At 47.3% G+C, this 27,233-nt stretch overlaps 1 protein-coding gene across 1 annotated transcript; it reads left to right on the plus strand.

Moving 5' to 3' along the window:
- KIF3B (kinesin family member 3B) lies at positions 1-27,068 on the plus strand. The gene is made up of 9 exons (XM_054981870.1): positions 1-116; positions 11,057-12,529; positions 13,398-13,499; positions 15,108-15,230; positions 19,697-19,815; positions 19,946-20,059; positions 21,510-21,615; positions 24,353-24,531; positions 26,494-27,068. Exons 2-9 carry the CDS (start codon positions 11,126-11,128, stop codon positions 26,585-26,587), a joined length of 2,241 nt encoding a protein of 746 aa, XP_054837845.1. The 5' UTR covers positions 1-116; positions 11,057-11,125; the 3' UTR covers positions 26,588-27,068.
- The last annotated feature ends 165 nt before the right edge of the window (positions 27,069-27,233 follow it).

Consider the following 27,233-nt stretch of genomic DNA (forward strand, 5'->3'; position numbering starts at 1 on the left):
CAAGGAAGTGAGCGGCGGCCGCGGCGGCTGGGCCTGGCTCCCTCCCCTCCCCTCCCCTCCCGTATCCGGTGCTGCGGCGGCCGCCGCGGGAGGGGGGCTCCATGGTGACGGCGCAGGTGAGCGGTCCCCCTCCCCTTCCGTTGCTTGGCAACGCTGGGCCTGCAGGGCGGCCTCCACAGGCGGGCGGGTCCGAACGGGGGAGGGGGCCCTGGGGGGGCACGTGAGGAAGCCTCGTCAGGCCTGGCGCAAGCGTGTCAATCAGAAAAGGGGCCGGGGGGTGTTTGGGATGACCTCCCCCCGCGAAAGGTCACGCCCTTTAGTGGGGGAGGGGTCTGGCCTCCCTGGCACGACTGCTACGATTCCGGTTCCCAACCTCCAGGTGGAGCCTGGAGACTCCTTGAATTATAACTGATCTCCAGGCCTTAGATTTCAGTTCCCCTGGAGAAAATGGCAGCTTTGGAGGCGGGGTGTGTGTGTGTGTGTGTGTTTCTCTGTGGCATTATACCCTACTGGGGGCCTCCCCTCCCCAAACCTCACCCTTTCCAGGTCCCCCCCCCCAAATCTCCAGGGATTTCCCACCCAAGAGTTGGCAACCGTTCCTGCGAGTCAGCCTTCCTTTACTATGAGATGTGGAGAGTAGAAGCCACTGGCTTGGATCTCAGGGTTACCAACTTGGGGGTTGGGAAATTCCTGGAGATTGGGGGTGGGGAGTCCTAGAGATTGAGGGGAAGGGCAGGAATTGGGGAGGGGGAAAACTCGGCAGGGTATAATGCCATAGAGCCCCCACCCCCAAGCTGCCATTTCCTCCAGGGGAACTGTAGTCTGGAGATCGGTTGTTAAAAGGAAGTTGGGCACCTGGATAAAGGGTGGATTTTGCCATCTTCTGGGCTTGGAGCAGGGGTCCCTGGGTGTGTGTGTGTGTTGTGGGGAGGTAATTGTTAATTTCTTACTTTATGCAGGGAGTTGGACTAGATGACTTGGATGTCCCTTCCAACCCTATGGTTCTATGATTTCTTACTGGGGATTAGTCAGGATAGCCCAACTGGACCTCTGTTCGGAGGCAAATTGCATCCGGTTGGCAGATGCTGGGGAGCATTGGGGGGAGGCAATGTGTGTGTGTGTACCATGCTTCTGGTCTTTCTTAACAATGTTTGATTGGCCACTCTTGGAAAGTCTGATCCAGCAAGACTGCTGTTAGGACATGGGGGTTTTGCTCTGTTTTTCACCGTGCATAGTGAGGATATTAAAGGATAGTAAATCCTATGTTTTCTTGAGTATATGTGTAAAGTCTGGGGGGGGGGGCGACACAGCCCTCTGTGAGTTCACATTCATATCTACCAAAGTGTATTGATTGGATAGGATTGTGTCCAAAATGCAAGGCCCCATGTGTGTGTATGAGAGAGAGAGAGAGAGAGAGAGAGAGAGAGAGAGACTTGTCCCAGCTCCTCATCTTACAAACAATTTGGAGCTAAATCCCACTAAATTCTGTAAGTCTTTCTTCCAAGAGGACGTGCATTAGGTTGGCCTGTGTATACATGGAGATGTAACGCTCCCCTAGCCTTTCAGACCTGGGAATGTGCGTTCAGATGTTCAAGAGGAAACCCGATTGCCACACAGGTGGATGCAGGTCTTTGTTCTGAGACTTTTATTGCTCATCTGTGCAAAAGCTGCCTGCATCGCTGTGTCTACCTTTGCTGTTGCAGTGGAAAGAGAAGTGCTTGCCCCCTATCTTTGGGTGGAAGAAGAAATTTGATTCAGTTGCTGGACAACAGTGTTTGTTTCATCTTTTTGCAGGACTGTGTTTGTGTTCTGAATAGACTTGTGTTACATGTTTCTGTACGTTGCTCCATCTCTGTCCCTCTGCTGTGAAATGCAGCGTTCAGTGCTACACCCTTGCATTTATCAGCAGTTATAATTTTTTTGCAGTCTGCGTCGCTCTGAAAAAACTTACTGATTTTATCAGATCTGTGGTGAAGATGTTAAATTTCTGTTAACTCTTGCCGTGTTGTTTTCAAACAGCAAGACACCCAAAAAGGCTAAGATGATGCCTTTGGAGGGGGGGGAGAGGAAGCAATGGCGAATGAATGAATTAGCATGATTTCAAATGTCTTTGTAACCAGCTTTGCTCCGTAAGACCGACCTGAGATTTAGCTACTTTTGCATTCTGTCTGATGAAGAGTTTTTTGTTATACATCTACCCAGTTGACATTGGGCCTTGATGAAAGGCGCCATCTTACTCTTTTGATGGTGATTCTGTAGCTGTAAAATGAGAACCTCTAGAATTGTAAAACACATGCAAGTTTTACATAGCCGGATATGGTTGTGAATAAGAGTGGAGCGTCTGGGAATGTTGCCCTGACCTGGGTAGCCCAGTTGAGCCTGATCTCATCAGATCTCAGAAGCTAAGCAGGGTCGGCCTTGGTTAGTAATTGGATGGGAAGCCTCCAACGAAGGCCAGAGTTGTAGAGGCAGGCAACGGCAAACCACCTCTGTTAGTCTCTTGCCTTGAAAACCCCAGAAGAGATTTGCCATAAGACAGCTATGACTTGAGGACACTCTCCACCACCATCTGAGAATGTTAAGCTACTGGTGAGTAGACATGAGGTAACGTTTTCTTTAGACTGTGCTGGCGATGAAGGACAGCAAAGGTTGCTTTCTTGGAGAGAAGCCAGATGACTATAATTCTAAGCCTTGTGTCTGTCTGAAAAAAGGTGTTGCCAGCCCCAGCCAGCAAGAACTTCAGCGTCTTCCAAATAGATGCCTCCTTCTTCTGGCAACAGGTATTACAGTCTGTGCAGAATTATTTCAGTCTAAAGTTAGAGTGGAGTAAGTCTTCATTAGTTTGGGCTGTGGGTGTCTGCAGGCTTCCAAGTACGGCTTTTTCTTTGGTGGGTAATGCCGGTGATACGAGACATGGAATAGCTGAAATGCCACTTACTGGGTCACCAAATTGTTTAAAAGCCCTGCCAGCTTTCAAACCATACAGGATTCCTCGGGTGCAAATGTTTAGAGGAAAAGTAAAATACACCAGTAAACAGGAATTTTTTGTGGCACGTCCAGGCTTGGCTATAGTCTAAAACTTCATAAGGTAGATGCAAGCTGTGTTGAATCAGCTATACTTCTTTTGATCCTGCATATGGGCTCTGTCTCAGATTTTAAGTGGAAATGTGAGAGAAATAACATTTATCCAAGACATATCTGTCTCTGAGTCCTTTTTAGGAGAAAAGTCAGGTAAAAGTATTTTAAATAAATATTTGGTTTCCTTAGATTTCACAGATCTTTTCTTTTTAAAATCAAAAAGAATCCAGTAGCACCTTTAAGACTAACCAATTTTATTGTAGCATAAGCTTTTGAGAAACACAGTTCTCTTTGTCAGATGCATGGAGGGCAAAAAGAGAAACTGGTCAGATATAGAGGAGGGGGGGCGGGGTAGATGCAAACATCTCCTTCTGATAGAGCTGTGGTTCTCGAAGGCTTGTGCTGCAGTGGAATTGGTTGGTCTTGGAGGTGCTGCTGGACTCTTTTTGATTTTGCTCCTAAAGACTAACACGGCTAAGTCCTCTGAACCTTTACAGAAGCAAACTGATCTCCACATCAGAAGGAGCTGTTTGCTTCTGCATATCAGAAGGAGATGTTTGCATCTACCCCGCCCCCCCTCTCCTCCTCTATATCTGACCAGTTTCTCTTTTTGCCCTCCATGCATCTGACAAAGAGAACTGTGATTCTCGAAAGCTTATGCTACAATAAAATTGGTTAATCTTAAAGGTGCTACTGGACTCTTTTTGATTTTTCTTTTTAAAAAACAGCTTTATATTATTTTAGATAAAGGCATAATTCCTGATATGCACTTGGTAGAGTCAGTTGAAGTCCACCTTTCTCCTAATACCTTCCCGTGGTGGCACTTTTGTTCCCATCTGGAATATTGCTTTTGTGATAGAGACAGAAATCTCTCTTGAGAGAGATTTTAGAATGAAACAAGCCAATTGCTTGCTTGTTGGGTGAAATCCCAGGAGTTGAGTGATGCTAACGAGGGGACGTAATTACATCTTAAAATGCCTGAAAGTTTTAAGTAGATTTCGCTTCCCAGCAACATCCGTCTGCTCAGCCTTGACGGGGAGGGTGGGGTTCTTTATTTGAGCCCTATTGAAATTAAATTAAAGACAGTCCCAGAATATATAGGTAGTAATCTTGTGTTGGTTCATTGGCTCCAGCGGCACAGGCTGATTGAATTAATTGGTCTCCTCCATTTCTGACATCTAAAACTCTCTGATGATTGAACTGCCACATTAAATTAATTTCAAACCATGGCAGCACTTATTTTTTTCAGGCATGACTTCATCTTGTACTCCAGGAAAACAGGATTTGAATTGCTTCCCGTATTCTATGCTGGAGCCAATTGAAAATGCAATCTGAATCTCGGAACGTAGTGGATTAGAGTCAATTTGGGTTCAGGCCAGATCGCTTCGAGGGTGAAGGGCGTTTCTGGACAGGGCTGTGATATAAAAGGTTGTATAAAGCAGGTGTGTGGGGTGGGGAGTCAGCTCTGGGGACTGCATTGATCACGAGGCAGTTAGCTACAGATAATTTGCATATTTAATTTCTTGCATTTACTGCACAGTTGCACATGTTTAGGTAAGCCAGCAACTGCTTCGTAGAATTTTTTTTTCTCATATGGAAGGGTGTTTCCTTATTGTTCTGGTTTCTAGTCAGTGCCTGCAGAGAGAGAGGTGCTTTCAGGGCAGGGCTTTTGCCTTAGCACCGTTTGCAGTGTTTTCTTCCTGCGGCTGGTTGACCTGTTTATTTGCTTCTGCTTCCCAACAGCGGCTTTCTCCGCTGCTCCCTTTGGCAGAGTAAAATTCTGGAGGTTCCATTGCTAACTTAGGGTGCCGCTCACAGAGATCTTTTAGCTACCTTTTTTTTGTCTTTCATGATGTGCCTGCCAGAGGCTTTGGGAATGCATCAAGCTGAAGATGCTGGTCCCTCCCACCCGACTTCCGTCCCTCTCCTTTTTCAGTTGCCCAGTAATTTTCATAAAATCTGATTCCATAAGCACAAGTTCATGTTCTTTGTTGGGTAACTTAAAATAATCACCATCTTTTTATCCTGTACTTAGAATCCCTAAGGCAGAGAGCCAGTTTGGTGTAGCGGTTAAGAGCACGGGACTCTAATCTGGAGAGCCAGATTTGATTCCCCACTCCTCCACTTGAAGCCAGCTGGGTGACCTTGGGCGAGTCACAGCTCTCTCAGAGCTCTCTCAGCCCCACCCACCTCACAGGGGGATTGTTGTGGGGTAATCATAACATACTTTGTAAACCGCTCTCAGTGGGCATTAAGTTGTCCTGAAGGGCGGTATATAAATCGAATGTTGTTGTTGTTGTTGTTGTTGTTGTTATTAAACCTCCAGTAGCTGTAGAAGTGCGTATCCAGAGATGAACGACTGGCCCGTCTAGCTCGGAATTGAATAACACGAGTAGGATGTGAGAAATCACAACATCCAGAAACCAGTCAAAGGACATTTTAATCTCCCTGGACTTACTATTGCAGCACCCCGACTTTTTTGAGAAATGGCATCCGTTTCTGGAATTCATGCAATAGAATGATAGCTTATTAAGACTAGTTCCTGACCATCTTAGAATTATAGAAATATATTAGTTATCAAATACTATTGTACAATCCCTTTTATCTGTGTAAATTTCACACCCCCTTTGTTGCAATTTTCAGAGTTCACTGTTCACTTCCTGTATATATTGTATTTATTGTATTTGTTCTATTTGCTAAAAAAAATCAAAAATAAAGAATTTTTTTAAAAAGCCAGACCCCCTATTCTGACCTCAAAAGAAATAGACAATGCAAAAGTGCTGAATTAGAAGAAATTAAACTCTACATATCATCCTGGCTTAAAGAGGGACTAACAGTGCAATCCTAAAGAGAGTTACTCTGGTCTAAGCCCATTGATTTCAATGGGCTTAGACTGGTGTAACTCTCCTTAGGATTGCACTGTTAGACTCCCTTGCTGACTACAATCTCTAGAAACTCTACAGGACCCACTTTGTAGAAATTTTGATTGGCTGCTCTTAGCGTGCTTTACCAGGCTATAACTTTGTACCAGTATCAGTTAATTTTCACTTAAACTTCTCACCTTGTGTATCTGTTTGAACAGATAATCTTTTTCCTCCCCCTGCTACTTGCAATTGCTAATTCTGTTTCAAGCATACGGGGAGGTCACACCCTGAAGTTTTGTGATGGGAGTCACACCTCTACCTCCTCTTTTTCCACACAGTGAATCTACACTTGAAAGTCTCATGAGGAATTAACCCCCTTGTAACCTGCTGCTTATAAGAAGGGTTCTCAGTTTTGATTTTTTGGAGACGTACCTGATGAAGTGGGCCGCGGCTCAGGAAAGCTTATATCGAAATAAATGTTGTCAGCCTTTAATATGCCGCTGAACCATGCTGCAGCTTTCCATTTGACTTCACCCATGCTGCCAAAAAACGATAATGGAAGAAAATCTATGCTGTTTCCATCCTTAATTATTACTCGTTTGACAGCAAGTTTTAAAATCTGCTAAGAGAGAATTTGTCTGTGTTAAATGTTTGAATATTTGCCTTCGTTACGGGGGCGGGGCAGTCACACGTTCTTTAAATTATGCACTAAGGATACAGATGGAGAAGTGATAAGGATCCTGGAAGATGCTTCTTGCAGCTTAAGACGCCCTGATTTTTTTTGCTTTGTACACTACCGAAGTTACTCCCAAACTTTCCAAGGCTCTAAGGAAGGCTTAGCCAGTATATTTGGTTCATCACATGCCCATACGGAGCTGCTTCTGGAGGAATGCTAAAGGTTTGGGGATGCGAGCCATGGCATGTTGTGCTGGAAGGTGGCCAGGCAGGATTCTGTTTCCTGCTGAAGTTGTAGTCAGCCCTACCTGACACACTTGACACTCTTGGAGTGTTTCTCTGTGTTTCTGCCAAGAGCGCTAGAATGGGATGTTGGATTCTGTTGTTTGGATCGTATCCGTGTTCCGGATGTTTCCATTGCAGGGGTGGGTAAAACCCCCAAATTAGCTAAGTGCTATTAAATGCCTGGATTCATAAGGAAAGGGCTGCTGCTTTTATTTATTTACTAGCAACAGAACCCGTTTTGAAAAAAAAACCCAGGCCTTAGAAAACTCAGGAATGCTGGTGGTCCCATGTTGACGGCGCCTTCTGGAACGACGCCCCGGCTGCCCAGGCTGTCCTGTGGTGGCAGCACCCTCCAGGACGATGGGCCCACTCACCTGGTCATCCCGTGGCCACGGCACCCTCTGGAGGTACAGCCTGCGTGGCACCCTCCGGAGGCCGTATTTGCTATGACACACTTTTTATCCTGGTGCTCCCGCGCAGGTACACCGGGATAAGAACTGCATCGTCAGCAATACAGCTTGCCTTTTATGTAGAAAGATAGGATTTATTAACCTCTCTCTCCATGACTGAGCTCAGAGCGGATCACAACTTAGATAAATACGTTTACAATAAAATCAACATTAAAAGCATAAAAAGCAGTTTACACAATGAAGTTTGGCGGCCATCCATATTGCCCAACCCTGGCCCCAAAACAGAAAAACGAGTTTCTAGGAAAATGTAGGCTCAGTCTGTCTGGAAGCCACCACCTCCCGACCTGGTAAACCTTTTCCCTGATACACACACCTCGTGACCTCTTCCCATACACCTGCATTGCTAAGGGAAATGCAGTCTGTATTTTCTTAGGGATGCATCCATCTATTCATGCTTCCACACAGAATAAAGACTAACGTTTCACATGGCCTGATTCTGTCATCAGACGGGATCACAAATAAATGTTTCAGAAGCTTTGCCAGGGTTGCATTGCTCTTGGGGGTTCTGTGCTGGTCTTGTGAGTCAGCTGAGGACATTGCTCCGGTATAGCAGTATGGAGCAGTGCTGCTCCTCAGGCAATAGCTGCCCTTGCCTCAGCGTCCATTGACTGTCCTGTTCCGCCAGGCTGTGGCACTGTAGACTCCAGCCGAAGTCTTCGAGGGGTGAAAGGAAGCCACAGGTGCCAGGTAGAATGCCCAGGGGCGATCACTCGAGAGGATCGGCGGAACCCTTATCGCCCCAAGCGCTCATGGCTGCCAGAGCTCTGACCCTCAAGTGCAGCTGCAGGGGACTGAAAGGGACGGTGCTCTCCCTTGAAGCTGTGCACTGGGGCACTGGAGACAGCCTTGCCCGCTTGGGCTGCTTGGAAATGTGTCTCGCTGTGGTCCGTGTCGTTGCCTCTCTAATGTGTACTGCTGCATAGTTCACTGCGAGATGTTCTGATGCTTTGCTTCCTGAGGCATCAGCCAGCAGACGGGGTGGGGGCTGGGGGGGGAATTCAAAGCGCAATGATGTCACATCATGCATTCTGTAACATTGCACTTTGTAGAGGAGAAGGAGATGGGCTGCCACCAAAAAAACCCCATGTGTTTTCTGCAGTGTATAGTTCTGGCTAGAGTTTCTTTAGTTTCCTAGTAATGAGTCATTTTGTATTTTGTTGTGCTAATGATTCAGACAAAGGTTTCAGGTGGGTAGCCCTGTTGGTCTGTAGTAGAAGAGCAAGCTTTGAGTCCAGCAGCCCCTTGAAGACCCACTAGACTTCCAGGCCATGAGCTCTCAAGAGTCAGAGCTCCCTTCACCAGACAGAGGAAAGTAAAACCCTTTTTAGAGAAGTAAAACCCTTTTCAGTGTCAGAAAAAGCAGAAGCTTGAGAACAGTGCTCCAGAATATAAAGCTTAAGATACCCCGAGCAGCTTGTTCAACTGCTGAATCTGCAAGCTAATATCTTAGTCTGACACTCTATCCACTACACCATGCTGGCATCTGATTAAAAATAACCTCCCCTACCAGTGAAAACCTGTTCTGCTTATGCTGTGTGTACGTTACCAGAAACTGGTAACTCGGGCTTGTAACACTCGCCTACCTTGCAGAGTTGTTGTGAGAATAAAATGGGGCCGAGTGATCTATGTATGCTGGCCTGAGGTCTTCGGAGGAAGGGTGGGATTAAAATGTACTACAAGGATAGATAGAGGCTTCTCAATCCCTCTGTAAGCAAAAACAGTTTGTGCAAATGTCTGACTTAATGAGTGTATACTGTTTTTTAAAAATGGATCTCAGTATATTTAATGGTAACTGGCTGGCCCCAGTGTAGGTAATCAGAGCAGAAGATCTGAGCCATCCACAGGTTCTCTGCATGCTTGGTGAATGCCCCAGGTATGCAGAAAACTATCTTGGCAAATTAGGCAGAAGGGGGAAAAGACAGCCCCCTCCCCGAAGAAGAAACATGTCTGAAAATGCTCCGTAAGGGAGGGAATGTTGGGAGGTCTGGAAAAGCTCCGGAAGGGAGGGAATGTTGGGAGGTCTGGAAAAGCTCCGGAAGGGAGGGAATGTTGAGGGCAGTTGAATGTCGGTTAAAGGGTAGGGGGATGGAAGGCAAAGAACATGAGCTTGCTGAAGCTCCCTAGAGCTTAGAGGATCCTGGAAGGTGGAGTGAGATTTCCAAATTCTCACCCCTACAAGCTCCCAGCTGATATAATATATATACATAGACATCTTCACTGCTTTGTGCATGTTTGTTCGTTTGTTTTAATGCTTTATTGTTTTATTAATAAGAGGGAAAGCCCAATAAAAAGAAAAAGAGAAAAGGAAGGAGAAAGGAAGTAATGCTAGATGGCTTTGCACAGTTAAATATATGTAGAGGTAAATATATGTAGAGGTGTGTGCTTTTATACAATAAAGAGTCCAGTAGCTCCTTTAAAACTAACCAACTTTATCTGCATCTGATGAAGAGAGTTGTGGTTCTCAAAAGCTTATGCTACAATAAAGTTGGTTAGTCTTTTTATATTTTATTTTTTATTAAGTTTTATTAGGTCATAATACAGAACAGGAAAACATAAAAAAGGGTTTAACTAACTAACGTGTTAACATACAGAGGTTCGGCTTCCTTACTTTTTAACAATAACATCTATTGTGTCAGAAAAAAGATGCAGTTAACAGTTACAAGAAGAGGATAAAGCAATTATATAAAGAAGATGTTCAGTAGCAAGTAAGAATCATAAAGTAATCCTTGAATGAGATGTTTTTAACCACTGGATCTTTGCTTAAGAAATGGTGTAAGACAGGTAACCATTGTTCAGTGAATGTAGATTTAAAATAAGGATTTTCTAAACATTGTATGTGATTCGTAAGTTTGGCCATAATAAAACAATCCCAAACACGAGATGGTTGGAGGTCTTTTGTCTCTCCAGAGGGAGGTAATTGTATTTTTAGCGGCAAAATTTTTCGAGAAGATGGAATAACCACATCTAAGTTGGTTAGTCTTAAAGGCGCGACTGGACTCTTTAACTATTTTGCAACTACAGACTAACGTGGCAAACTCCTCTGGATTTGTGCTCAATACAGTGACTTACACAGGTGGCTGTTCTAAAAGAAGTCATCGAGGTAGTTTAACTTTCACAAACAGCATTCTTAATTGTAAGGAAAGACATTGAAGGATGGAAGAAAGGAATGTCACACATTTTTTAAAAAAAGAACGTCCAGTGACTAATTCAGGAGAATAAGAACCATTAAGTAGTATCTTACGAAGACAAAACCTTTATTGCATATGTTGTTCTCTCTCAAAAAGAGTCCAGTAGCACCTTTAAGACTAACCAATTTTATTGTAGCATAAGCTTTCGAGAATCAAGTTCCCTTCGTCAGGTGCATGGTACAGAAACTGTTGCAGTTGTTGGTTGTTGTGGGTTTTCCGGGCTGTATTGCCATGGTCTTGGCATTGTAGTTCCTGATGTTTCGCCAGCAGCTGTGGCTGGCATCTTCAGAGGTGTAGCACCAAAAGACTGAGAGATCTCTCAGTGTTGCAGTTGTACCTGACTATAATGCCAAGAGAGGGGTTGTTGCTCTTCCTAGCTTAGCTGGGATCTGTGCTTTTGTCTCCAGCGGGAAAACCAGGCGTGCCATCCAGTAGTCTATAAAAGCTAGTCTGATACCATCTGCCATGCTTTACTGTTGCCTTTGTTTCTCTCTAGGTTTGGAAGCACCCCTGCCTGCCTCAGCTCTGTTGTTTGTGGGCTCTCTCGTAGCTTCAGCCGGTCATCATGTCAAAGCTAAAGAGCTCCGAGTCGGTCAGAGTTGTGGTGCGATGCCGGCCGATGAACAGCAAAGAGAAAGCGGCTTCCTATGAACAAGTAGTTGAAGTGGACGTCAAGTTGGGGCAGGTGTCAGTGAAGAACCCCAAAGGGACTTCTCATGAGCTGCCAAAAACGTTCACTTTTGACGCTGTCTATGACTGGAGTTCCAAACAGGTCGAACTGTATGATGAGACCTTCCGACCTCTGGTGGACTCGGTGCTGCAGGGCTTCAACGGAACCATCTTTGCCTATGGGCAGACGGGGACAGGGAAGACCTACACAATGGAAGGTGTGCGTGGTGATCCCGAGAAACGAGGGGTGATCCCCAATTCCTTTGATCATATTTTCACGCACATCTCCCGGTCTCAGAACCAGCAGTACCTGGTAAGGGCCTCTTATTTAGAGATCTACCAAGAAGAAATCAGAGACTTGTTATCAAAGGATCAGTCCAGGAGGCTGGAACTGAAGGAGAGGCCGGACACGGGAGTGTACGTAAAAGATCTGTCATCTTTTGTCACAAAAAGCGTCAAGGAAATAGAACATGTCATGAATGTGGGGAACCTGAATCGCTCGGTGGGGGCTACCAATATGAACGAGCACAGCTCCCGTTCCCATGCCATTTTTGTGATCACCATTGAATGCAGTGAGGTGGGGCTCGATGGGGAGAACCACATACGAGTGGGCAAACTGAACCTGGTGGACCTTGCGGGCAGTGAGCGCCAGGCTAAGACTGGAGCCCAAGGGGAGAGGCTGAAAGAAGCCACCAAGATCAACCTTTCTCTTTCAGCGCTGGGCAATGTCATATCTGCCCTGGTCGATGGCAAAAGCACTCACATTCCGTATCGGGACTCAAAGCTAACCCGGCTGCTTCAGGACTCCTTAGGTGGCAATGCTAAGACAGTGATGGTGGCTAACATTGGCCCTGCCTCGTATAATGTCGAGGAGACCCTGACTACCCTGCGATACGCCAACCGTGCCAAGAACATCAAGAACAAGCCCAGAGTGAATGAAGACCCCAAGGATGCCCTTCTGCGAGAATTCCAGGAGGAGATCGCTCGGCTTAAAGCCCAACTGGAAAAGCGGTCTGTTGGCAAAAGGAAGAAGAAGGAGAGGAGAAGGGACGGAGGTGGTGGCGTTGGTGGGGAGGAGGAAGAGGAGGAGGACGGTGAAGAAGGTGAGGAGGAAGGGGGTGATAAAGACGACTACTGGAGGGAGCAGCAAGAAAAGCTGGAGGTAGAGAAGAATGCAATCCTGGAGGATCACAGCTTGGTGGCAGAGGAGAAGATGAGGCTGCTGAAGGAAAAGGAGAAGAAGATGGAAGATCTGAAGCGCGAGAAGGAAGCGGCAGAAAAGCTGAGCGCCAAAATCAAGGTAGGGTGGCCTTTGTCCCTCGGCAGATTCGGAGTGGAGGGAGGCAGTCGGGTTTCTGGGTGGGGTTCTGCGCTCAGGCTTAAAAACACACCCTGCCTTCTTTCCTCAGTCTAGAAATTGGACGGCTGAAAAGAGCGGGCCTTATATTGGTAGGAGACAAGGATGCAGTAGGTGCTGTGACTCACAGCAACACTCAGATATGGGCAGCTGCTGACCCTCCCCATTTGCAGGGTGGCATCTTCAAGAAGCTTTGCTCAGACGAGTGAAGCTGTCTCAGTGGGGCATACTGGGCGAGGTGGTCCTTTAAATATGAGGGTCCTAGCCCATGAAAGACTCTGAGAGTCCATGCCTTGAATTGAGCCTAGAAACTAACTAAGCCTAGAAAGTAATGCAGAACAGGTGTAATATATTAAGGAGCACAGATAATTTATTCTATCTACGATGAATTATCGTGTGTGATGAATTAGGTTTGTGTTTCCTCTATGTACATAAAATATATATCAATGTTACTGCCCAAAAAGGTTAAAAATACAAGTTATAAATTACAGTTAGCCCAAGATGCTCCCAAAGATCTGCTTGGAATCTGTGCTTCTGATCCAAAAGTTACTCTTTTCCAATAAGCCATGGCCAGAATATTATCTACCGTGATATTGGTGAGGAATAGGCAGCTCATGATGTTGTGCTGTAACTTCCAAGGAGCAATATCTGTTGATCAGCTGCATACAGAGTTGAGAATGTTCCTGTTATCTTTCCTAGGTGAATCTGGGGCACCCTTTGTATCCCAAAATACTGTTTTCTGCTAACACTGCATGGCTCCGTAAGATGCTATTTTTGTAATTGGTTCCCCCGACCCTCTTCCCCCTTTCAGGCAATGGAAAGCAAGCTTCTTGTTGGAGGAAAAAATATTGTTGATCACACAAACGAGCAGCAGAAAATTTTGGAACAGAAGCGGCAGGAGATCGCTGAGCAGGTGAGATGGGGATCAGGCGGTCTGTGCTGCCAGAGTGCACGGAGGAAGAGCATGGGGGAAGGCCTCAGCCTGCACGCCCCTGTTGTTGGTCCTCGAGACTAACTGGTTGGCCACTGTGTGAGATACGATGCTGGACAAGGACGGCTGGTCTGATCCGGCAGGGCTGTTCTTATCTCGGCTCCCTGAGAAATGACTTGCATTTTTCTGCTGTGTTCGTGCTCGAAGAGGATGGTACTCGCTATTTGGACAAAGTCCACTGGCAGTTTTCCTGGACAAGTCCTTTGGAAACAAATAAGTACCATTCTGAATTTAGCAAGAGCTCTGTGAAGCTGGAACCCAGAGGTGGGTCTCATCCAGTATTCTGTGTCCAGATCAGATCATCCAAATACTTCTGGGAAGCCCAGAAGCCGGATTTGAAACCAGAGAGTCTGTTCTTTTTGTATACGCTGTCCAGTGTCCACACTCCGAACATGGAGTTTTTGATGTGCTTTCCCCCACATTTACATCCCATTTTTCTTGTTAATAACAACAACAACAACATTCGATTTATATACCGCCCTTTAGGATGACTTAACACCCACTCAGAGCGGTTTACAAAGTATGCCGTTATTATCCGCACAACAAAACACCCTGTGAGGTGGGTGGGGCTGAGAGAGCTCCGAGAAGCTGTGACTGACCCAAGATCACCCAGCTGGCTTCAAGTGGAGGAGTGGGGAATCAAACCCGGTACTCCAGATTAGAGTCCCGCGCTCTTAACCACTACACCAAAATGGCTCTCGTCAGTATCTGACTCAAGTCAGATACAGTTTCATTTAGCTAGTTAAGAGTGCTCTTCTGCAGGCCAGGTCATTTTTGTGAGGATCACCTACAAATATTCTTTTTTCTTCCCGCATTTGCTTCTTCATATATGAGGCCTGTGAAATTCATTGGTTGGATGCCCTGTGAAAACTTGTAAAGTAAAAACATTACAGGGTCTTCAAAGAAGCTGCAAGTGGTTAAACATAGGAAACATCTTTTCACTAAGAGACATCTAATTGTCTCTTACTGTTTTTGCCCTTTTAAAAGTCCAGCTTGAGATGTGTGAGAGTAGGCTGCAAATCGAGAGTTGCTTCTGTGTAAATATGCCTAGGATCAGACCGTCAGTTTTTTCTTAGTAATCCGCCGTGACCATGAGCCAGATCTCGTCAGATCTCAGAAGCTAAGCAGGGTTGGCCTTGGTTAGTAATTGGATGGGAGACCAGGGTTGCAGAGGCAGGCAATGACAAGCCAGCTCAGATAGTCTCTTGCCATAAAAATCCTGCCAGGGGTCGTCATAAGTCAGCTATGACCTATGGGCACCACACACCCCACACAATATCATGGAATCCATCAGAGCCAGAAAAAGGCCAGAACAAACCCTCTCCAAAATGTTAAACTATTTAAAATAGGGTGAAAATACAATCCACACATTTTTAGAGTGTGAAATACTCATTTAAAGGTATTTTCCCCTTGTAAATTAAGGGAATGTATCCCAACAGTGCTGTGTTCCAGGCCAAATTGATTTAAACCCTAATTCTTGAGTGCTAGACATAGCTTGGGTGCAATAACCCTCTTTGTGATTTCCTCCAGAAACGCCGGGAGCGAGAAATTCAGCAACAGATGGAAAGTCGAGACGAAGAGACCTTAGAGCTCAAGGAGACATATAGCTCCCTGCAGCAGGAGGTGGACATTAAAACAAAAAAACTTAAAAAGGTAAGGGCCTCCTTGGCACTGGGTAGCAGCATAGACTTCTTGTTGCCAAGGGCTGTTCATATAAGGGAGTTTTTAAAAAATTGGCTTGCTGCGTTTTGGTGTCAGTGTTGGGCTAAGGGCTGTAGTCTTTGGCATCTCCCAAGCATTTCGATGGGGCTTCACCTCTCAGATCTATGCCCAGAGGGCTTATATTACACCACTGTAGACAGTCAGTAGAGTTGTGTAGGTCCAAGATGGGCAAAATAAGGCCCTCAAGATTATTTCCTAAAAGCTGTGCAGTTGTCATAGGACATCAAAGAGTTACAATCCTAAAGAATTTCAGTTTGGCAGAGGAGGGAAAAGACAAGTTCAGGTTATGGTGCTTTGAGAGCTCATGATTGCCGAGACAAGTTACAGAGTGCGGTAGGAAATGTTGGTCACTTTTTGGCCAGGCGTTTGGGGAATTTTGGTGTGTAAGGAAACTGTCAGCCCAAAGCCTGGCTTTTGGTAAAAATGGCTGAACTCAGAGTTGCAGGTGTTGTCAGGCTGTGGCCTATTTCAGATGTGTGGTGGCTGGGCTGATCAGTAACACCTGCGGAGCAGACTCTGCGTTCCCCAGTGATTGGACCTTGGGAGACGTTCTCAGAGGGACTCCCAAGTTCACTCCCTAGATTTTTACGCAGCTGAAACACTAATCAACAGCTCGGCCTTGATTGGCGCTTGAGTTGTGGGGCGATTCACTGAGTCCTGAAAAGGTGGCTTCTCAGCTCACCCAGTTCCCCTCCAGTTAGCTTTCTTTGACCAGACTCGGACTACGATGCAAGTATGGCAGAAAGAAGCTGAAAGCTGCATGCTATTCATCACCTAGATCAAATCAAGCCCGAATTCTCCAAGAAGCTAAAAGGACATAACTGAGGCTATCGTACTTTGATCACATCATGAGAAGATGAGATTCTCTGGAAAAGTCAATAATGCTAGGGAAAGTGGAAGGCGGTAGGAAAAGAGGGAGACCCAAAACGAGATGGCTGGACCATAAAAGAAGCCAGTTTGCAGTATCTGAGCAAGGCTGTTAATAATATGATATTTGGGAGATATTTCGTTCATAGGGCCGCCATAGGTCGGAGGCGACTTGACGGCACATAACACATTCATCTCCTCAGCATGTCTCTATGCCGAACCAGCTAGGCATGGGGGAGGGCTTGCATTCTAGTGGACAGGTGAGAAAAGCAACAAATGGATGCCCGACAGAGATGCCTAGGTAGCCAGCTCTCGCATTTTTAGATAGGAAGAGCAGCTTTCTGCTGGAGTAGCGATGGGCCCAGTGGTCTGGCTCAGTATAAGGCAGCTTTATTTTCATCAAAATAAAAACACATCCATCTAAAAGACACATGCACACAAACCCTCACAAAATTTTCGTTGTATTCAATTGGATGAGAACCTGGAATTCCGGTGGAAGGCAAAAGGTGTCTATTTTACTCTTAAAAGCATTGAGTTGAGGAAGTCCACTTCTTTGACAGATCTTAGAAGATAAAATAGGCCACTTCTGTCAGATTTCTACCATTTCTTGTCCTCCCACCACTGTTGCTCTAGCCATCTCCCTTGTCTTTAAGTTGCCTGCGGCCCTTCAGTTACCCAAGGGGGTACCTGGGGCTCTAACACTTGCCAGAGGGCGCCTGAGAGTGATCGTGTCAACTGCCAGGTCATTTCCTCATTCCAGAAGTCACCCAGGGTGTTGACCGGAGCACCAGCCGTATCAGTGGGGAAATCCCGTAGACCCTCAGAAGGCCATTCAGATCCAGTTGGCTCCAGGGGCAGGCCATTTTAATAGATCCCCCAGCCCTGTAGAGTCTTGGTATCCCTGTAAGTCTAAACCTGAGTAAATAGCGATAGGTCCTTTACCTTCAGATCACCTACATCCTGCTCAGAACAAGATACCAGCTCAAGAACGAGACCTGCTCAATGTGCAGTGCCGATTATTGCTTGAGACAGGCCAGTGGAGGCCATGAGAACCTGAACTGCTCCTGACAAGACAGCCTCAGCGTGGATGTTGAAGCCCCCCAGAGCGACCAGCCCAGGCTGAGACCTCCTCCATCAGCTCAGGCTGCGAGTCTGTGGGGCAGCGGGGTGGGCGGCTCACCAGCAGAAATCCCAGTCCTGTCTCTCGGTGCTCGCATTAGAGTACGCAGCCTCAAAACGGGTAGTGTCCTGGTTGGGGCAGCTTGCTAGGAGCGGGCTAAACCTTACACTCTAAAGTGAACCAGCCTGTCTCCCGCTGTATTTTCGTTCTAGTTCATAATAACCATTCAGCAAAGGGCACCACAGTCATGGTAGGGAAGCCGGGTCATTTTAGTTGCGGAAACGTATCCTTCATCTGGATCATAATTGATCCCCAAACGAGGTTCACGTTTTGTAATTTGAACATGACTAGTCACGTGAACAGAGAAGTGCCTGTGGAACTCCTGGGGACGGGGTGGGGGGGTCTTCATCTGGGTGTAGGCCATGCTGCTTGGAACCTCTTGTCTTGTATCAGGTGCTCGTGAGGCTCATCTTCGAGTTCAGACTGCCTTATTAAATCAGCGGCATACAGTTTTTATGCAGGTTTGAAAAGTAGCTAGAGCACTTGGCCAGAGCCTGGTCACCTCTTGGGACATATAACATTTCACTCATGCCATGGCAAAGCTGGCCGTCTCAAAATCCTGGACTGAAGAGCCAGATCTGGCCTGTGATCCAGTAATTGTACATCTTTGTCCTAAAAGTGCTGGAAACTGAGACAGTTAAGTTGGATCCTACCATTTTATGCGGGCTCCAGAGCAACAAGAGATGGTCTTCACTATTCCTGTCTTCACTGGGGTGTGTGTGTCAAAACAGACTTCTGGGAAGGCAGGGAAACACTCAGAGAGCTGGTAGAATCCAACCAGGGACAGGCTGGCCGTTTAACTTGCAGAGAAATTTCCCAGTGGGCCACTGCTCTAGAGAGTCAATGGAGGCCAGGAGCAAGCGGAACCAAGCCCCCTTAGTTCTGCTCAGGGGACCCCCATCAACAAGGACAGTTTGTGTCAGCTTCCCCACTGTCTCTTCCTGTCCTGCTTCCAGCCTTGGGGATGAGGCAGTGGGTGAGCGAATGCCCACAGGCAGCCCCTCTGAGCTGAGCGGCCCCGAAGTGCTGGACTGGACCACAGCAGGGGCCGCTTGGCTTGACGTGCTCCAGGGCTGTTTTCCCTTCCTAGCCCAGTCCTGGATCCCACCTGCTGCTTTTCTTCTGGTACGATTATCAGTTTAATGTGTAATAGAAGAGAAGCGTTCAGTCGTTTCAGAGTTAGGACCAGCTAAACACTGATGCCCACTGACATCTTTCTTGGTGCCTGCCAAGATTTTTTGGAAAGTGGGTGGGTCCAGGTGAGGCTTTTGCCCAGCAGGGCATCTGACTGGCGGTTGGAGATCTGGTCAGCTGTGCAGATTTTTTAGAGCACTGTTTAAGTGGCAGCTGCCACCACAGTGTTGGTTTGATTCACTCTCACTTCTCTTCCCCAGTGTATTTTTAAAGTTACCCCTCTTTTCTCCTGCAATTGGGCCTCCTTTGTGTGTGTGTGTGTGGGGGGGCGCTATACCTCTTACAGTAGCCATTTTGTGGTTGGCTCTGCCTCCCATGGCAGCCATTTTGTGGTTTCGATTTCAAAGGTGCTCACAGGATCAAAAAGGTTGGGGACCCCTGCTACAGGGTGGTGAGATAAAAAGCAGGGGAGGACTTCTCTGTCCCAAGAGTGGTGTAGCACTGGAGAGAGTTCTACAGGTGCAGCCTCACACATAGGGGTGGAAAAGCGGCACCGTCCAAAATAACTGTCTTCCATGCAGCTCCTTAAGATAAAAAGAAACTCTGTCCTCCAGTGCATCCTGTTAACCCTTCTCTTTTAAAAAGGGAAACAAGCAAATAAAAACGTCGCTTGGAGCCACTGACGAGACCTGCCTTAGGTTATGGCAGAACAAAGAGGTGCAGCAGAGTGCTGCTGTCTTGCCTAAATAACACTAAGCATTTGGGACTCCTAAGCAGGGAAATGTGGGCTGAGAGCCGATGTGGAGAGGGCAGGAGTGCTGGTTGGGCTTGGGAGAATCCAGCTTCAGAGACTCCACTTGGGCGTGAAGCAGACAGAATGGCCTTGAGCAAATATCTCGAGTAAAATCCCGTGTGGAATAGAGCTGCTGTTATGTTCTAATATTGTAAGATTTGTTTCTGTTTCATGTTGCCTCTTTGCCCGTTTGGGCAGAGGGAGATTCACTTTAGTTTGATGTTTTCTTTTGTAATGGAGGGGGTGCATAAGCCCCTAGATCTGAAGATAGTTAGGCCTAGCAGTTCTCCCGAAGGACAATCTGTTTTTTACGGGTCATTGGCTGTGTCGATTGGAGCACCTGACTGTCAAGGTTCATCTCTACATTGTGATGCACAGGTAGGCAGGGACTTTGATGCCTTACGCTCTGCCCATCTCTTCCAGCTGTTTTCAAAGCTTCAGGCTGTGAAGGCTGAGATCCATGACCTCCAAGAAGAACACATCAAAGAGCGGCAAGAGCTGGAGCAAACGCAGAATGAGCTCACGCGGGAGCTGAAGCTGAAGTAGGTCTCAGGCATCTGTCGGGTTCTGCGCGGGCCCTGTACTTAAGGCTCTCCTTCAAAACTAGCCTCTTAGCGGGGGGTCAGAGTGAAGAAACCGTCTTAAGCTGCGTCTTCTCTTGCCTCTCCACAGGCACCTGATTATTGAAAACTTTATTCCCCTGGGAGAGAAGAACAAGATCATGAATAGATCGTTCTTTGATGAGGAGGAGGACCAGTGGAAATTGCACCCCATCACCCGGCTGGAGTGAGTTGACCTCCCCTCTTGGATGTGTACAGGGAAGGCCATGCCCAGTTTGACTTACTTTGATTTTCAGTCCAACCCATCCTCAAAAGACTCCATCAGTAGCAGCACGTTCCCTCCCGAGTGTAGCGCACCAGTCCTTCCAAGCCTCCCTTCCTTTGCCATCATGGCCTGAGCTTTCTCTGCTGCTCACGGTTGATATGGGATGTTGGCTGGTTGGATGCCTGATTTTGATCCTCCAGTGTATTTGCTGCACTCCGAGGCACCGCGTGGTACATACTATAATATAAACAGCAGCATTTGCCTGTTACGGCATGAGATCTTTATATTTTTGTGTGTCCCACTGCATAAAATCTGAAATCTAGCTTAAGTTGCCGTGCAGCTCCTTTGTCTGGCGCATGACCTGGGACTGGCTTTGGACATCACAGACTTAGCAGAGTTGCATCAGGCCCTTAAAACTGATTCGCTCGGCTGGGATTTTGCTCCCAAACTGTCAGGTCAATGAGGATTCCCAGTTTCTATACAAACGAGTCCTCTAGCATAGCGTTCCCAATTCATAAAAAGCACCTTTGGTAGCAGCGCCGCTGCGTTGGAGGCTGTGCTTGATGTCACCTTTTTGGGCACTGGAGTCCAGCTGGAGTATATGTCCACGTTCATTGTTGCGGCCTTCATGCCTGTTGTGTGGTTTTCTGAAGGCATCTGCCTGGCCACAGTGGGTAAAAGGCTGTGGATTAGGCAGGCTGAGGCAGCTGAGCTCTTCTTGGGACAGGTGGCTTTGTAGAAGAGGAGATCAGGCCTTGTTCTTTGAGCGCTTGTTCTTGCATATATTGCCCAAGTAGGGCCAGCCTCATCTTTTCACAAGGTAGGCACAGAGAGCCTTCTCTAAAAAAAGATCTCTAGGCCTCCCTAACATGGATGCTGAGTATAATCTGAGGAATGCATTTCAGCACAAGAGAAGGCAAGTGAAGGACACCTGCTTCTCTCTCTTGCGGTGGTTTGGGGGGCTGCAGCCTGCAGGGCTCTGGAACTCTCTCTCTCTTGGAGGTTTGAAACGAGGCAGCAGCATCCGCGTTCATCGCTCACCTGCACGGTGGGGAGAGGATCTGTCAGATTTCCGCTCCAGTCCAGTGATAAATAGTTAAATTGTGGAATAGGCTAGCACATCCCCCTCTGCTGGCCCATGGTTCTGGGACCTCTCCAAGTGTTCCCCTGGTAGCTGTCACATCCCCATCTTAGTTGCTCACTCCCTGACAGTATTTAGGCAGGGACATGGGTGTTTGTGGCCCTTTAGCATGGCAGCTCAACGTGGGACTTAAGAGGAAAGCAGAGAGAGCTGCGGAAGGCCGGTGGTGGCGGGAGTTGAAGGGACTGCGTGGAAGAAGCTCAGCAGGCTGCTTGGAAAAGCTGACCACTTTTCGTCAACGCCGTAGTTGATGTAGTTTTCTCTTGCCAGGAATCAGCCAATGATGAAGAGGCCAGTATCGGCAGTGGGGTACAAGAGACCTCTCAGCCACCACGCCAGGATGTTTATGATGGTCCAGCCGGAGGCCCGGTATAGGGTAAGCGCTAACTCAGAAACATTTTGTGAGGCTTTAAATAAGTTCTTCAAAGTGCCAGTTCAGTGTAGTGTTTAAGAGCGGCAGGACTCTAATCTGGAGAGCCAGGTTTGGTTCCCCACTCTTCCGCTTGAAGCCAGCTGGGTGACCTTGGGTCAGTCGGAGCTCTCTCAGCCCCACCCACCTCACAGGGTGATTGTCGTGAGGATAATAAGTACACACTTTGTAAACCACTCTGAGTGGCCGTTAAGTAGTCCTGAAGGGTGGTATATAAATCAAATGTTGTTGTCATTGTGGTGGTGATGATGATGATGATGATGGGTTGGAGGGAATAGGGGTTAAAACTTAACCCTCCCTCAAAATACAAAGGCTCAGAGTGATCCACTAGAACGACAGGCAACGGATGCGGCTGCCATACAGAGAAGGGAGGCTGTTCAGACTTACTTGTATCCTCGGCTCCTGCCCTACCCAACCAGTCCACCCTTGAAGGGCAGAAACCTCCGTTGAACGACCCCCACCTTGGTGACTGTTCAGGGTTCCCAGCAAGCCTTATTACAAGTCTGCCGTAGAAGGAGCAAAAGAACCGCCCCCCCCACCTCACACACACACATCACCTGGAGAAACAAACCTACTGAGACATGACTCACAGCAGGGAAGAGCGCCAAAGGCTCTAGGCACAGGATTATCAGCATCTCCTCTCAATCGAATCTATCATCAGTGTGCGCAGAAGGAAGAACCGAGGGCGCTGGTTTACAGTGAGCCCTGGATGTCGCCAAAGGCAGATTGCTGCCACCTTAAGGAGTAATCACAGAATCGTCACAAAGCAAGCCAAGTCATGCCACGCTGCAGATGCCAGCAGCAGGCCTAGAATCACTGTCTGTTTGAGACAGGAAATGGCAAAAGAAAATATGCCCTGTGCCAGGCTACGGGTGACAGGCTATGGCAGATAGATCCCTGTACCATCGCTGCAAGTATTCCAGGCCCTGGGTTAAATGGCTTTATTCAGAAATCAAATCATTTCCACAGATATGTCCATAGGGTTACTCAGAAGCAAGGTAAGCTGCTAAGCAGTAAGGATCAATTTGACAGGAATAACAATACAAGGGGAAACCATTCTACTTAAAGACAATCGCTCCTCTCCCCCCTCCCACCAGCAATTATACTTTTGGCGGGAACCATTCTTGAGACCTTCTCGCATATTTCAGTTATCAAGTCCAGACAATGAGAAGGCAGGAGATCAAAGTTGAGACACAGTATTCATGGGAGTGAGCCGCGTACAAGGTCAGACGCTCTGAGCGCTCCTTTGATTAGGTATTTGCAGCTGCTGTGAAAGTCTGTGAAAGCAAAGCAAGTCTGAAAGCAAAGCAGTTATGGCATGGTAATATGACATCAAGTTATGGCATGAAACACTGGTTCAGTAACACAGGTCAGCATCAAATAATGGCATGGATGGGCAGACATGACACCCTGGTTAGTACTGGCTAACAAATGCGCTGATCCAATACAGCCCGGAAAACCCACAACAACCATCGTTCTCCGGCCGTGAAAGCCTTCGACAATACATTGAATGTCCTGAGTTTGTAAGAATCTGTTCTGCGCTACTTTATTAGGGGAGGGGCTGTGGCTCAGCGGTAGAGCCTTTACTTGGCATGCAGAAGGTCCCAGGTTCAATCCCTGCAATCTGCAATGGAAAGGGTTAGGCAGGTGGTGTGAGAAACCTTGATCCTGGAGAGCCACGGCCATTCCGAGTAGACTATACTAACCTTGACGGACCCATAGTCTGATTCATAAGGCAGCTTCTATTTTTGTGCTGAATTACAATCTGGACACGTCTGAAAAAGGTACAGCACTTTCGGACAACCGGCACGAATCCCACAGAGCATTTCTGTTGATGGTGGCGGTGGGTCCATCCGCAGAGTGCAGCTTCCTTGCCGCCTCTCTCCTTTCTGCAACCCAGCTTGCTCTCCAAGCCACGTTCTGGGGAACAGTTTATGCTGCAGTGGGAGGGGGAGGTGAAGAAGTCACGTTCTGCTGATGGACAATCCCATCCTTCCACCCTCAGCCAACCAGAAATGCTCCCTGGGATTCAAGCCGCTGATTGATCCCACAGAAAAGATCGTATATCACGGAGTGAATGAATTCTCCTTAGTTCTGTAGGAGCACCAGGTAGCTTTAAAAAACACCTTTATCTCAAACGTTGAAACCTACTTAGCTGTGTTCTGCATCTAGGAGGGATTCCTCTCTGATCTCTGTAGAACTGATGGGCTTATTTAGGGGCTGTGTTGAAAACAGGGCAGTGAGATTTAGTGGGCAAGGAACGGGTTTTCCTGCATGGTGATAGATGGAGTCATTGGCCAACTGATGCCATCTTCAGAGGCTCAGGCTAGATAGCGCATGTTAAAAATACATATATTACAACTATGCTAATTGCCCTTTTAAAACCATCCTTGATTATCCCCAGTTCTGGGGCACTTCCTCCCCCGCACGAGGTGCTAGCTTCCCTGGACCTCTGGAAGAAGGGAAGTTGAAGGGTGACCCCTGAGAAAATTGGTCCTCAAATGACTCTACTGTCATTGAGCCTTTGGCGCAACCTGCTCCTTTCCCACTCTTGTCCACGTCTCCCTGTCCTCCCCCATGGCAAACCTTGACTCTGTAAAGCAGTCGCCCAAGGGAATAAATCATAAACTCGCAAGCGGGCATCCACACCTCTGTCTGAGTGCTCTGGGCTCTCGATCCTTAGGCAGAAAACATTGTGCTGCTGGAACTGGACATGCCTACCCGGACGACCAGGGACTATGAAGGCCCAGCCGTCGCCCCCCACGTCCAGGCGGTTCTGGAGGCTGCTTTGCAAGAGGAAGATGAGATTCAAGTGGATGCCTCCACTTTCGAGAGTACATCAAACAAGAAGTCAAAGTCCAGGTGAGCTCTGATTTGAGGGGTAATATTCAGGCTGAACTTCTGAGAATTGAACCACCGAAATTTGGTTGTTTCCCCCTCGAAGCTGGTGTCTGGTAGAAGGGCAGAACTTTCTGTGCTTAGAGCACAGAGATAAAAATATAGAGAGGGTTTACGTGGTTTTTTCTCCCTTCTTCTCCCAAAGTAAATATTGAAGGAAGATGCAAATATTGGCTGTGTCTGCCTGTCAACAATATAAAACCTTGTTATTTTATTACCCAAGTGTAGGAAGCCCTCCCTGTTCCTTTGGGTTGGTCCCCAGGAAGTTGGCAAACCCCATGGCTGTTCCAGATCTCTTTGTGATGCCACCCTTTCCCCTCACTTCCCAGGGATGCCAAAAATGTATTGGGTAACAGCTTACTGCTACTAGCAACTCTGAGAGCATCTCCTGTTAAACAGAGTTGTGCACGTAGCACTTTGTACCAGCACTGCTGTTTAGAGCCTCTGCCTACTGGCTGCGCCTCCCGCTTCGCTCCTATAGGCTAGCGTGGGGGAGATCTATTATAACTTCACAATTTCAAGCCATTGCACTCCAGGGATGGCGAACATACCCACTATCCCTCCCTAAAGATAGTTTAGGTGGGTAGCCGTGTTGATCTGCAACAGAACAGCAGGATTTGAGTCCAGTGGCACCTTAGAGGCCAACAAGGTTTTCAGAGTGTAAGCTTTTGAGAGTCCGAGCTCCAGAGGATGCTCCAATCTAGTGATAAACATCTATTAACAGTCCCTGGTCCCAGGGAGGCCCGCCTGGCCTTGACCAGAGCCGGGACCTTTTCGGTCCTGGCTCCAACCTGGTGGAACGCTCTGTCTAATGAGCCCAGAGCCCAGCAAGATCTGTTACCTTTCCGTTGGGCCTGTAAGATGGAGCTATTCCACCAGGCGTATGGTTGGGATTGAGTTGGGCCTTGCCGGCTGATTTAGAAAGAGTGTGGCTCTCCCTGTCAGGAATATCCACCACCAGAGTGTTTTTTTTTATCTTCTTATCTGTTGAAGTCGTTTAGTAACGGTTGGGTGAGAAAGGGATTGATTTGTGTGCTGCTGTTGAAACTTTGTAATTTTGTAATTTTTAAAATATTTATATTGTATTCGTTTGTGGTTTTAAATCTTTTGAAATGTAATGTTTTATTGAAACGTTCATGCAGTGTAATCTGCCCTGAGCCTGCAGGTGTGGGGAGGGCGGAATATAAGTTGAAGCAAATAAAATAAATAAATGAAAATCTTGTTAGTCTCTAAGGTGCTGCTGGACTCAGATCCTGCTGTCTCTCCCTGTTACTGTTCTTCAGCTAGCAAGACCAAATAGGTCTGTTTCCAGAGATCAGGCATATAGCATTCAGAGAAGGGTAACAGAGGCACAGAAAGAGAGCCAGTTTGGTGTAGTGGTTAAGAGCGGCAGGACTCTAATCTGGAGAGCCAGGTTTGCTTCCCCACTCCTCCGCTTGAAGCCAGCTGGGTGACCTTCAGTGAGTCACGGTATATAAATCGAATGTTGTTGTTGTTGTTATTATTACATGTGGTTAGTTTGAGCATTCAGGCTAAGCAAGGGTACAAAGGTGAAAACATGCAGTCCCCTTTCTCTCCACTCGGACCTTATCCAAAATGATAGTTAATTAGGACAGGATAGTTTTGCTTGAAGTTGCAGTTGTTTTAAGTTCAGCATTACCTTAGAGCTTATTGTTGGGACTCCTTCCCTTTGTCCCTAGCCATGTGAACAAGATGGAGTCCCTAGGTAAAGACTTACCCTGCATGGCTTGTGTCTCCCCGGTTAGAAGCTGTAAGATAAGGAGCTTGCTGGGGACACACTTGTGTATCATTTTATTTTGTAAAAGGGCCCTGTCGTCTCGTTGTTTGCCCTCTCAACTGTCCTGTGAAGTTTTTTCTAGCCATTTTGCTTCTCATGAATGACATAATCTCATTTTATGCTTTCAGGTCTAAAACTGGAAGGAAGTCTGGAGGTTCTTCTTCCTCCAGCTCCTCTGGGTCGCAGCTTTACCCACAGTCTCGGGGGCTGGTCCCCAAGTAAAACCAGCAACTCCTCCTTCAGCTTGCCTTCGGAGAGCATGGGGCAAGAGCAAGCCTGCGGAGGGGACCGGCGGCCAGTTGTTCCCCTCAAGAAGCAGCAGTGGCCCCCATGGCAGCAGAACTAACTCGTGTCCACCGGGGGACTTCTGCGCCCTGCATGATGGGCCCCCCCCCCCCCACTTCCCCTCTGCCGGTTGTCCTGTAAGGGGAAAGAGACTTTAGTTAGGAAATCAAAAATGCATGAAGTACGTTAGTGTCTTTTAGAAGCAACAAGAAGCATTGGGGGCCCTCTTGCCGTGTTGCCGCCTCTCCTCTGGCTCTGCTGTCCTTTGGGGCTATGGGGATGGAGTCAGGAGTCATCTCAGCTCTCTGGGACTTTGTGATGCCAAACATCTAGGAAGGCTGAGAAACGACAGAGGGCTTCTCTGGCCATGGCAAAGGGCATCTTTCCTTTCTCCTGGTCGAAAGACTGGCGTCTTTGATTTGGGTGGGTGGGTGGGTGGGAGTCTATAAACCTGAGGAGGGGCAAGATCGAAAGGCATCTTGCAACTAGTTAGACATGTTTCCTCTTAGAAATGCAGACCAAAGGAGTTCTGAAAACTTCCCCGCCCCTCCTCTCCATCAGAAGCAATAGAAATTTGAAACAC

The sequence above is a fragment of the Eublepharis macularius genome, chromosome 5 (assembly GCF_028583425.1).
Source record: "Eublepharis macularius isolate TG4126 chromosome 5, MPM_Emac_v1.0, whole genome shotgun sequence".
Classification (NCBI taxonomy): domain Eukaryota; kingdom Metazoa; phylum Chordata; class Lepidosauria; order Squamata; family Eublepharidae; genus Eublepharis; species Eublepharis macularius.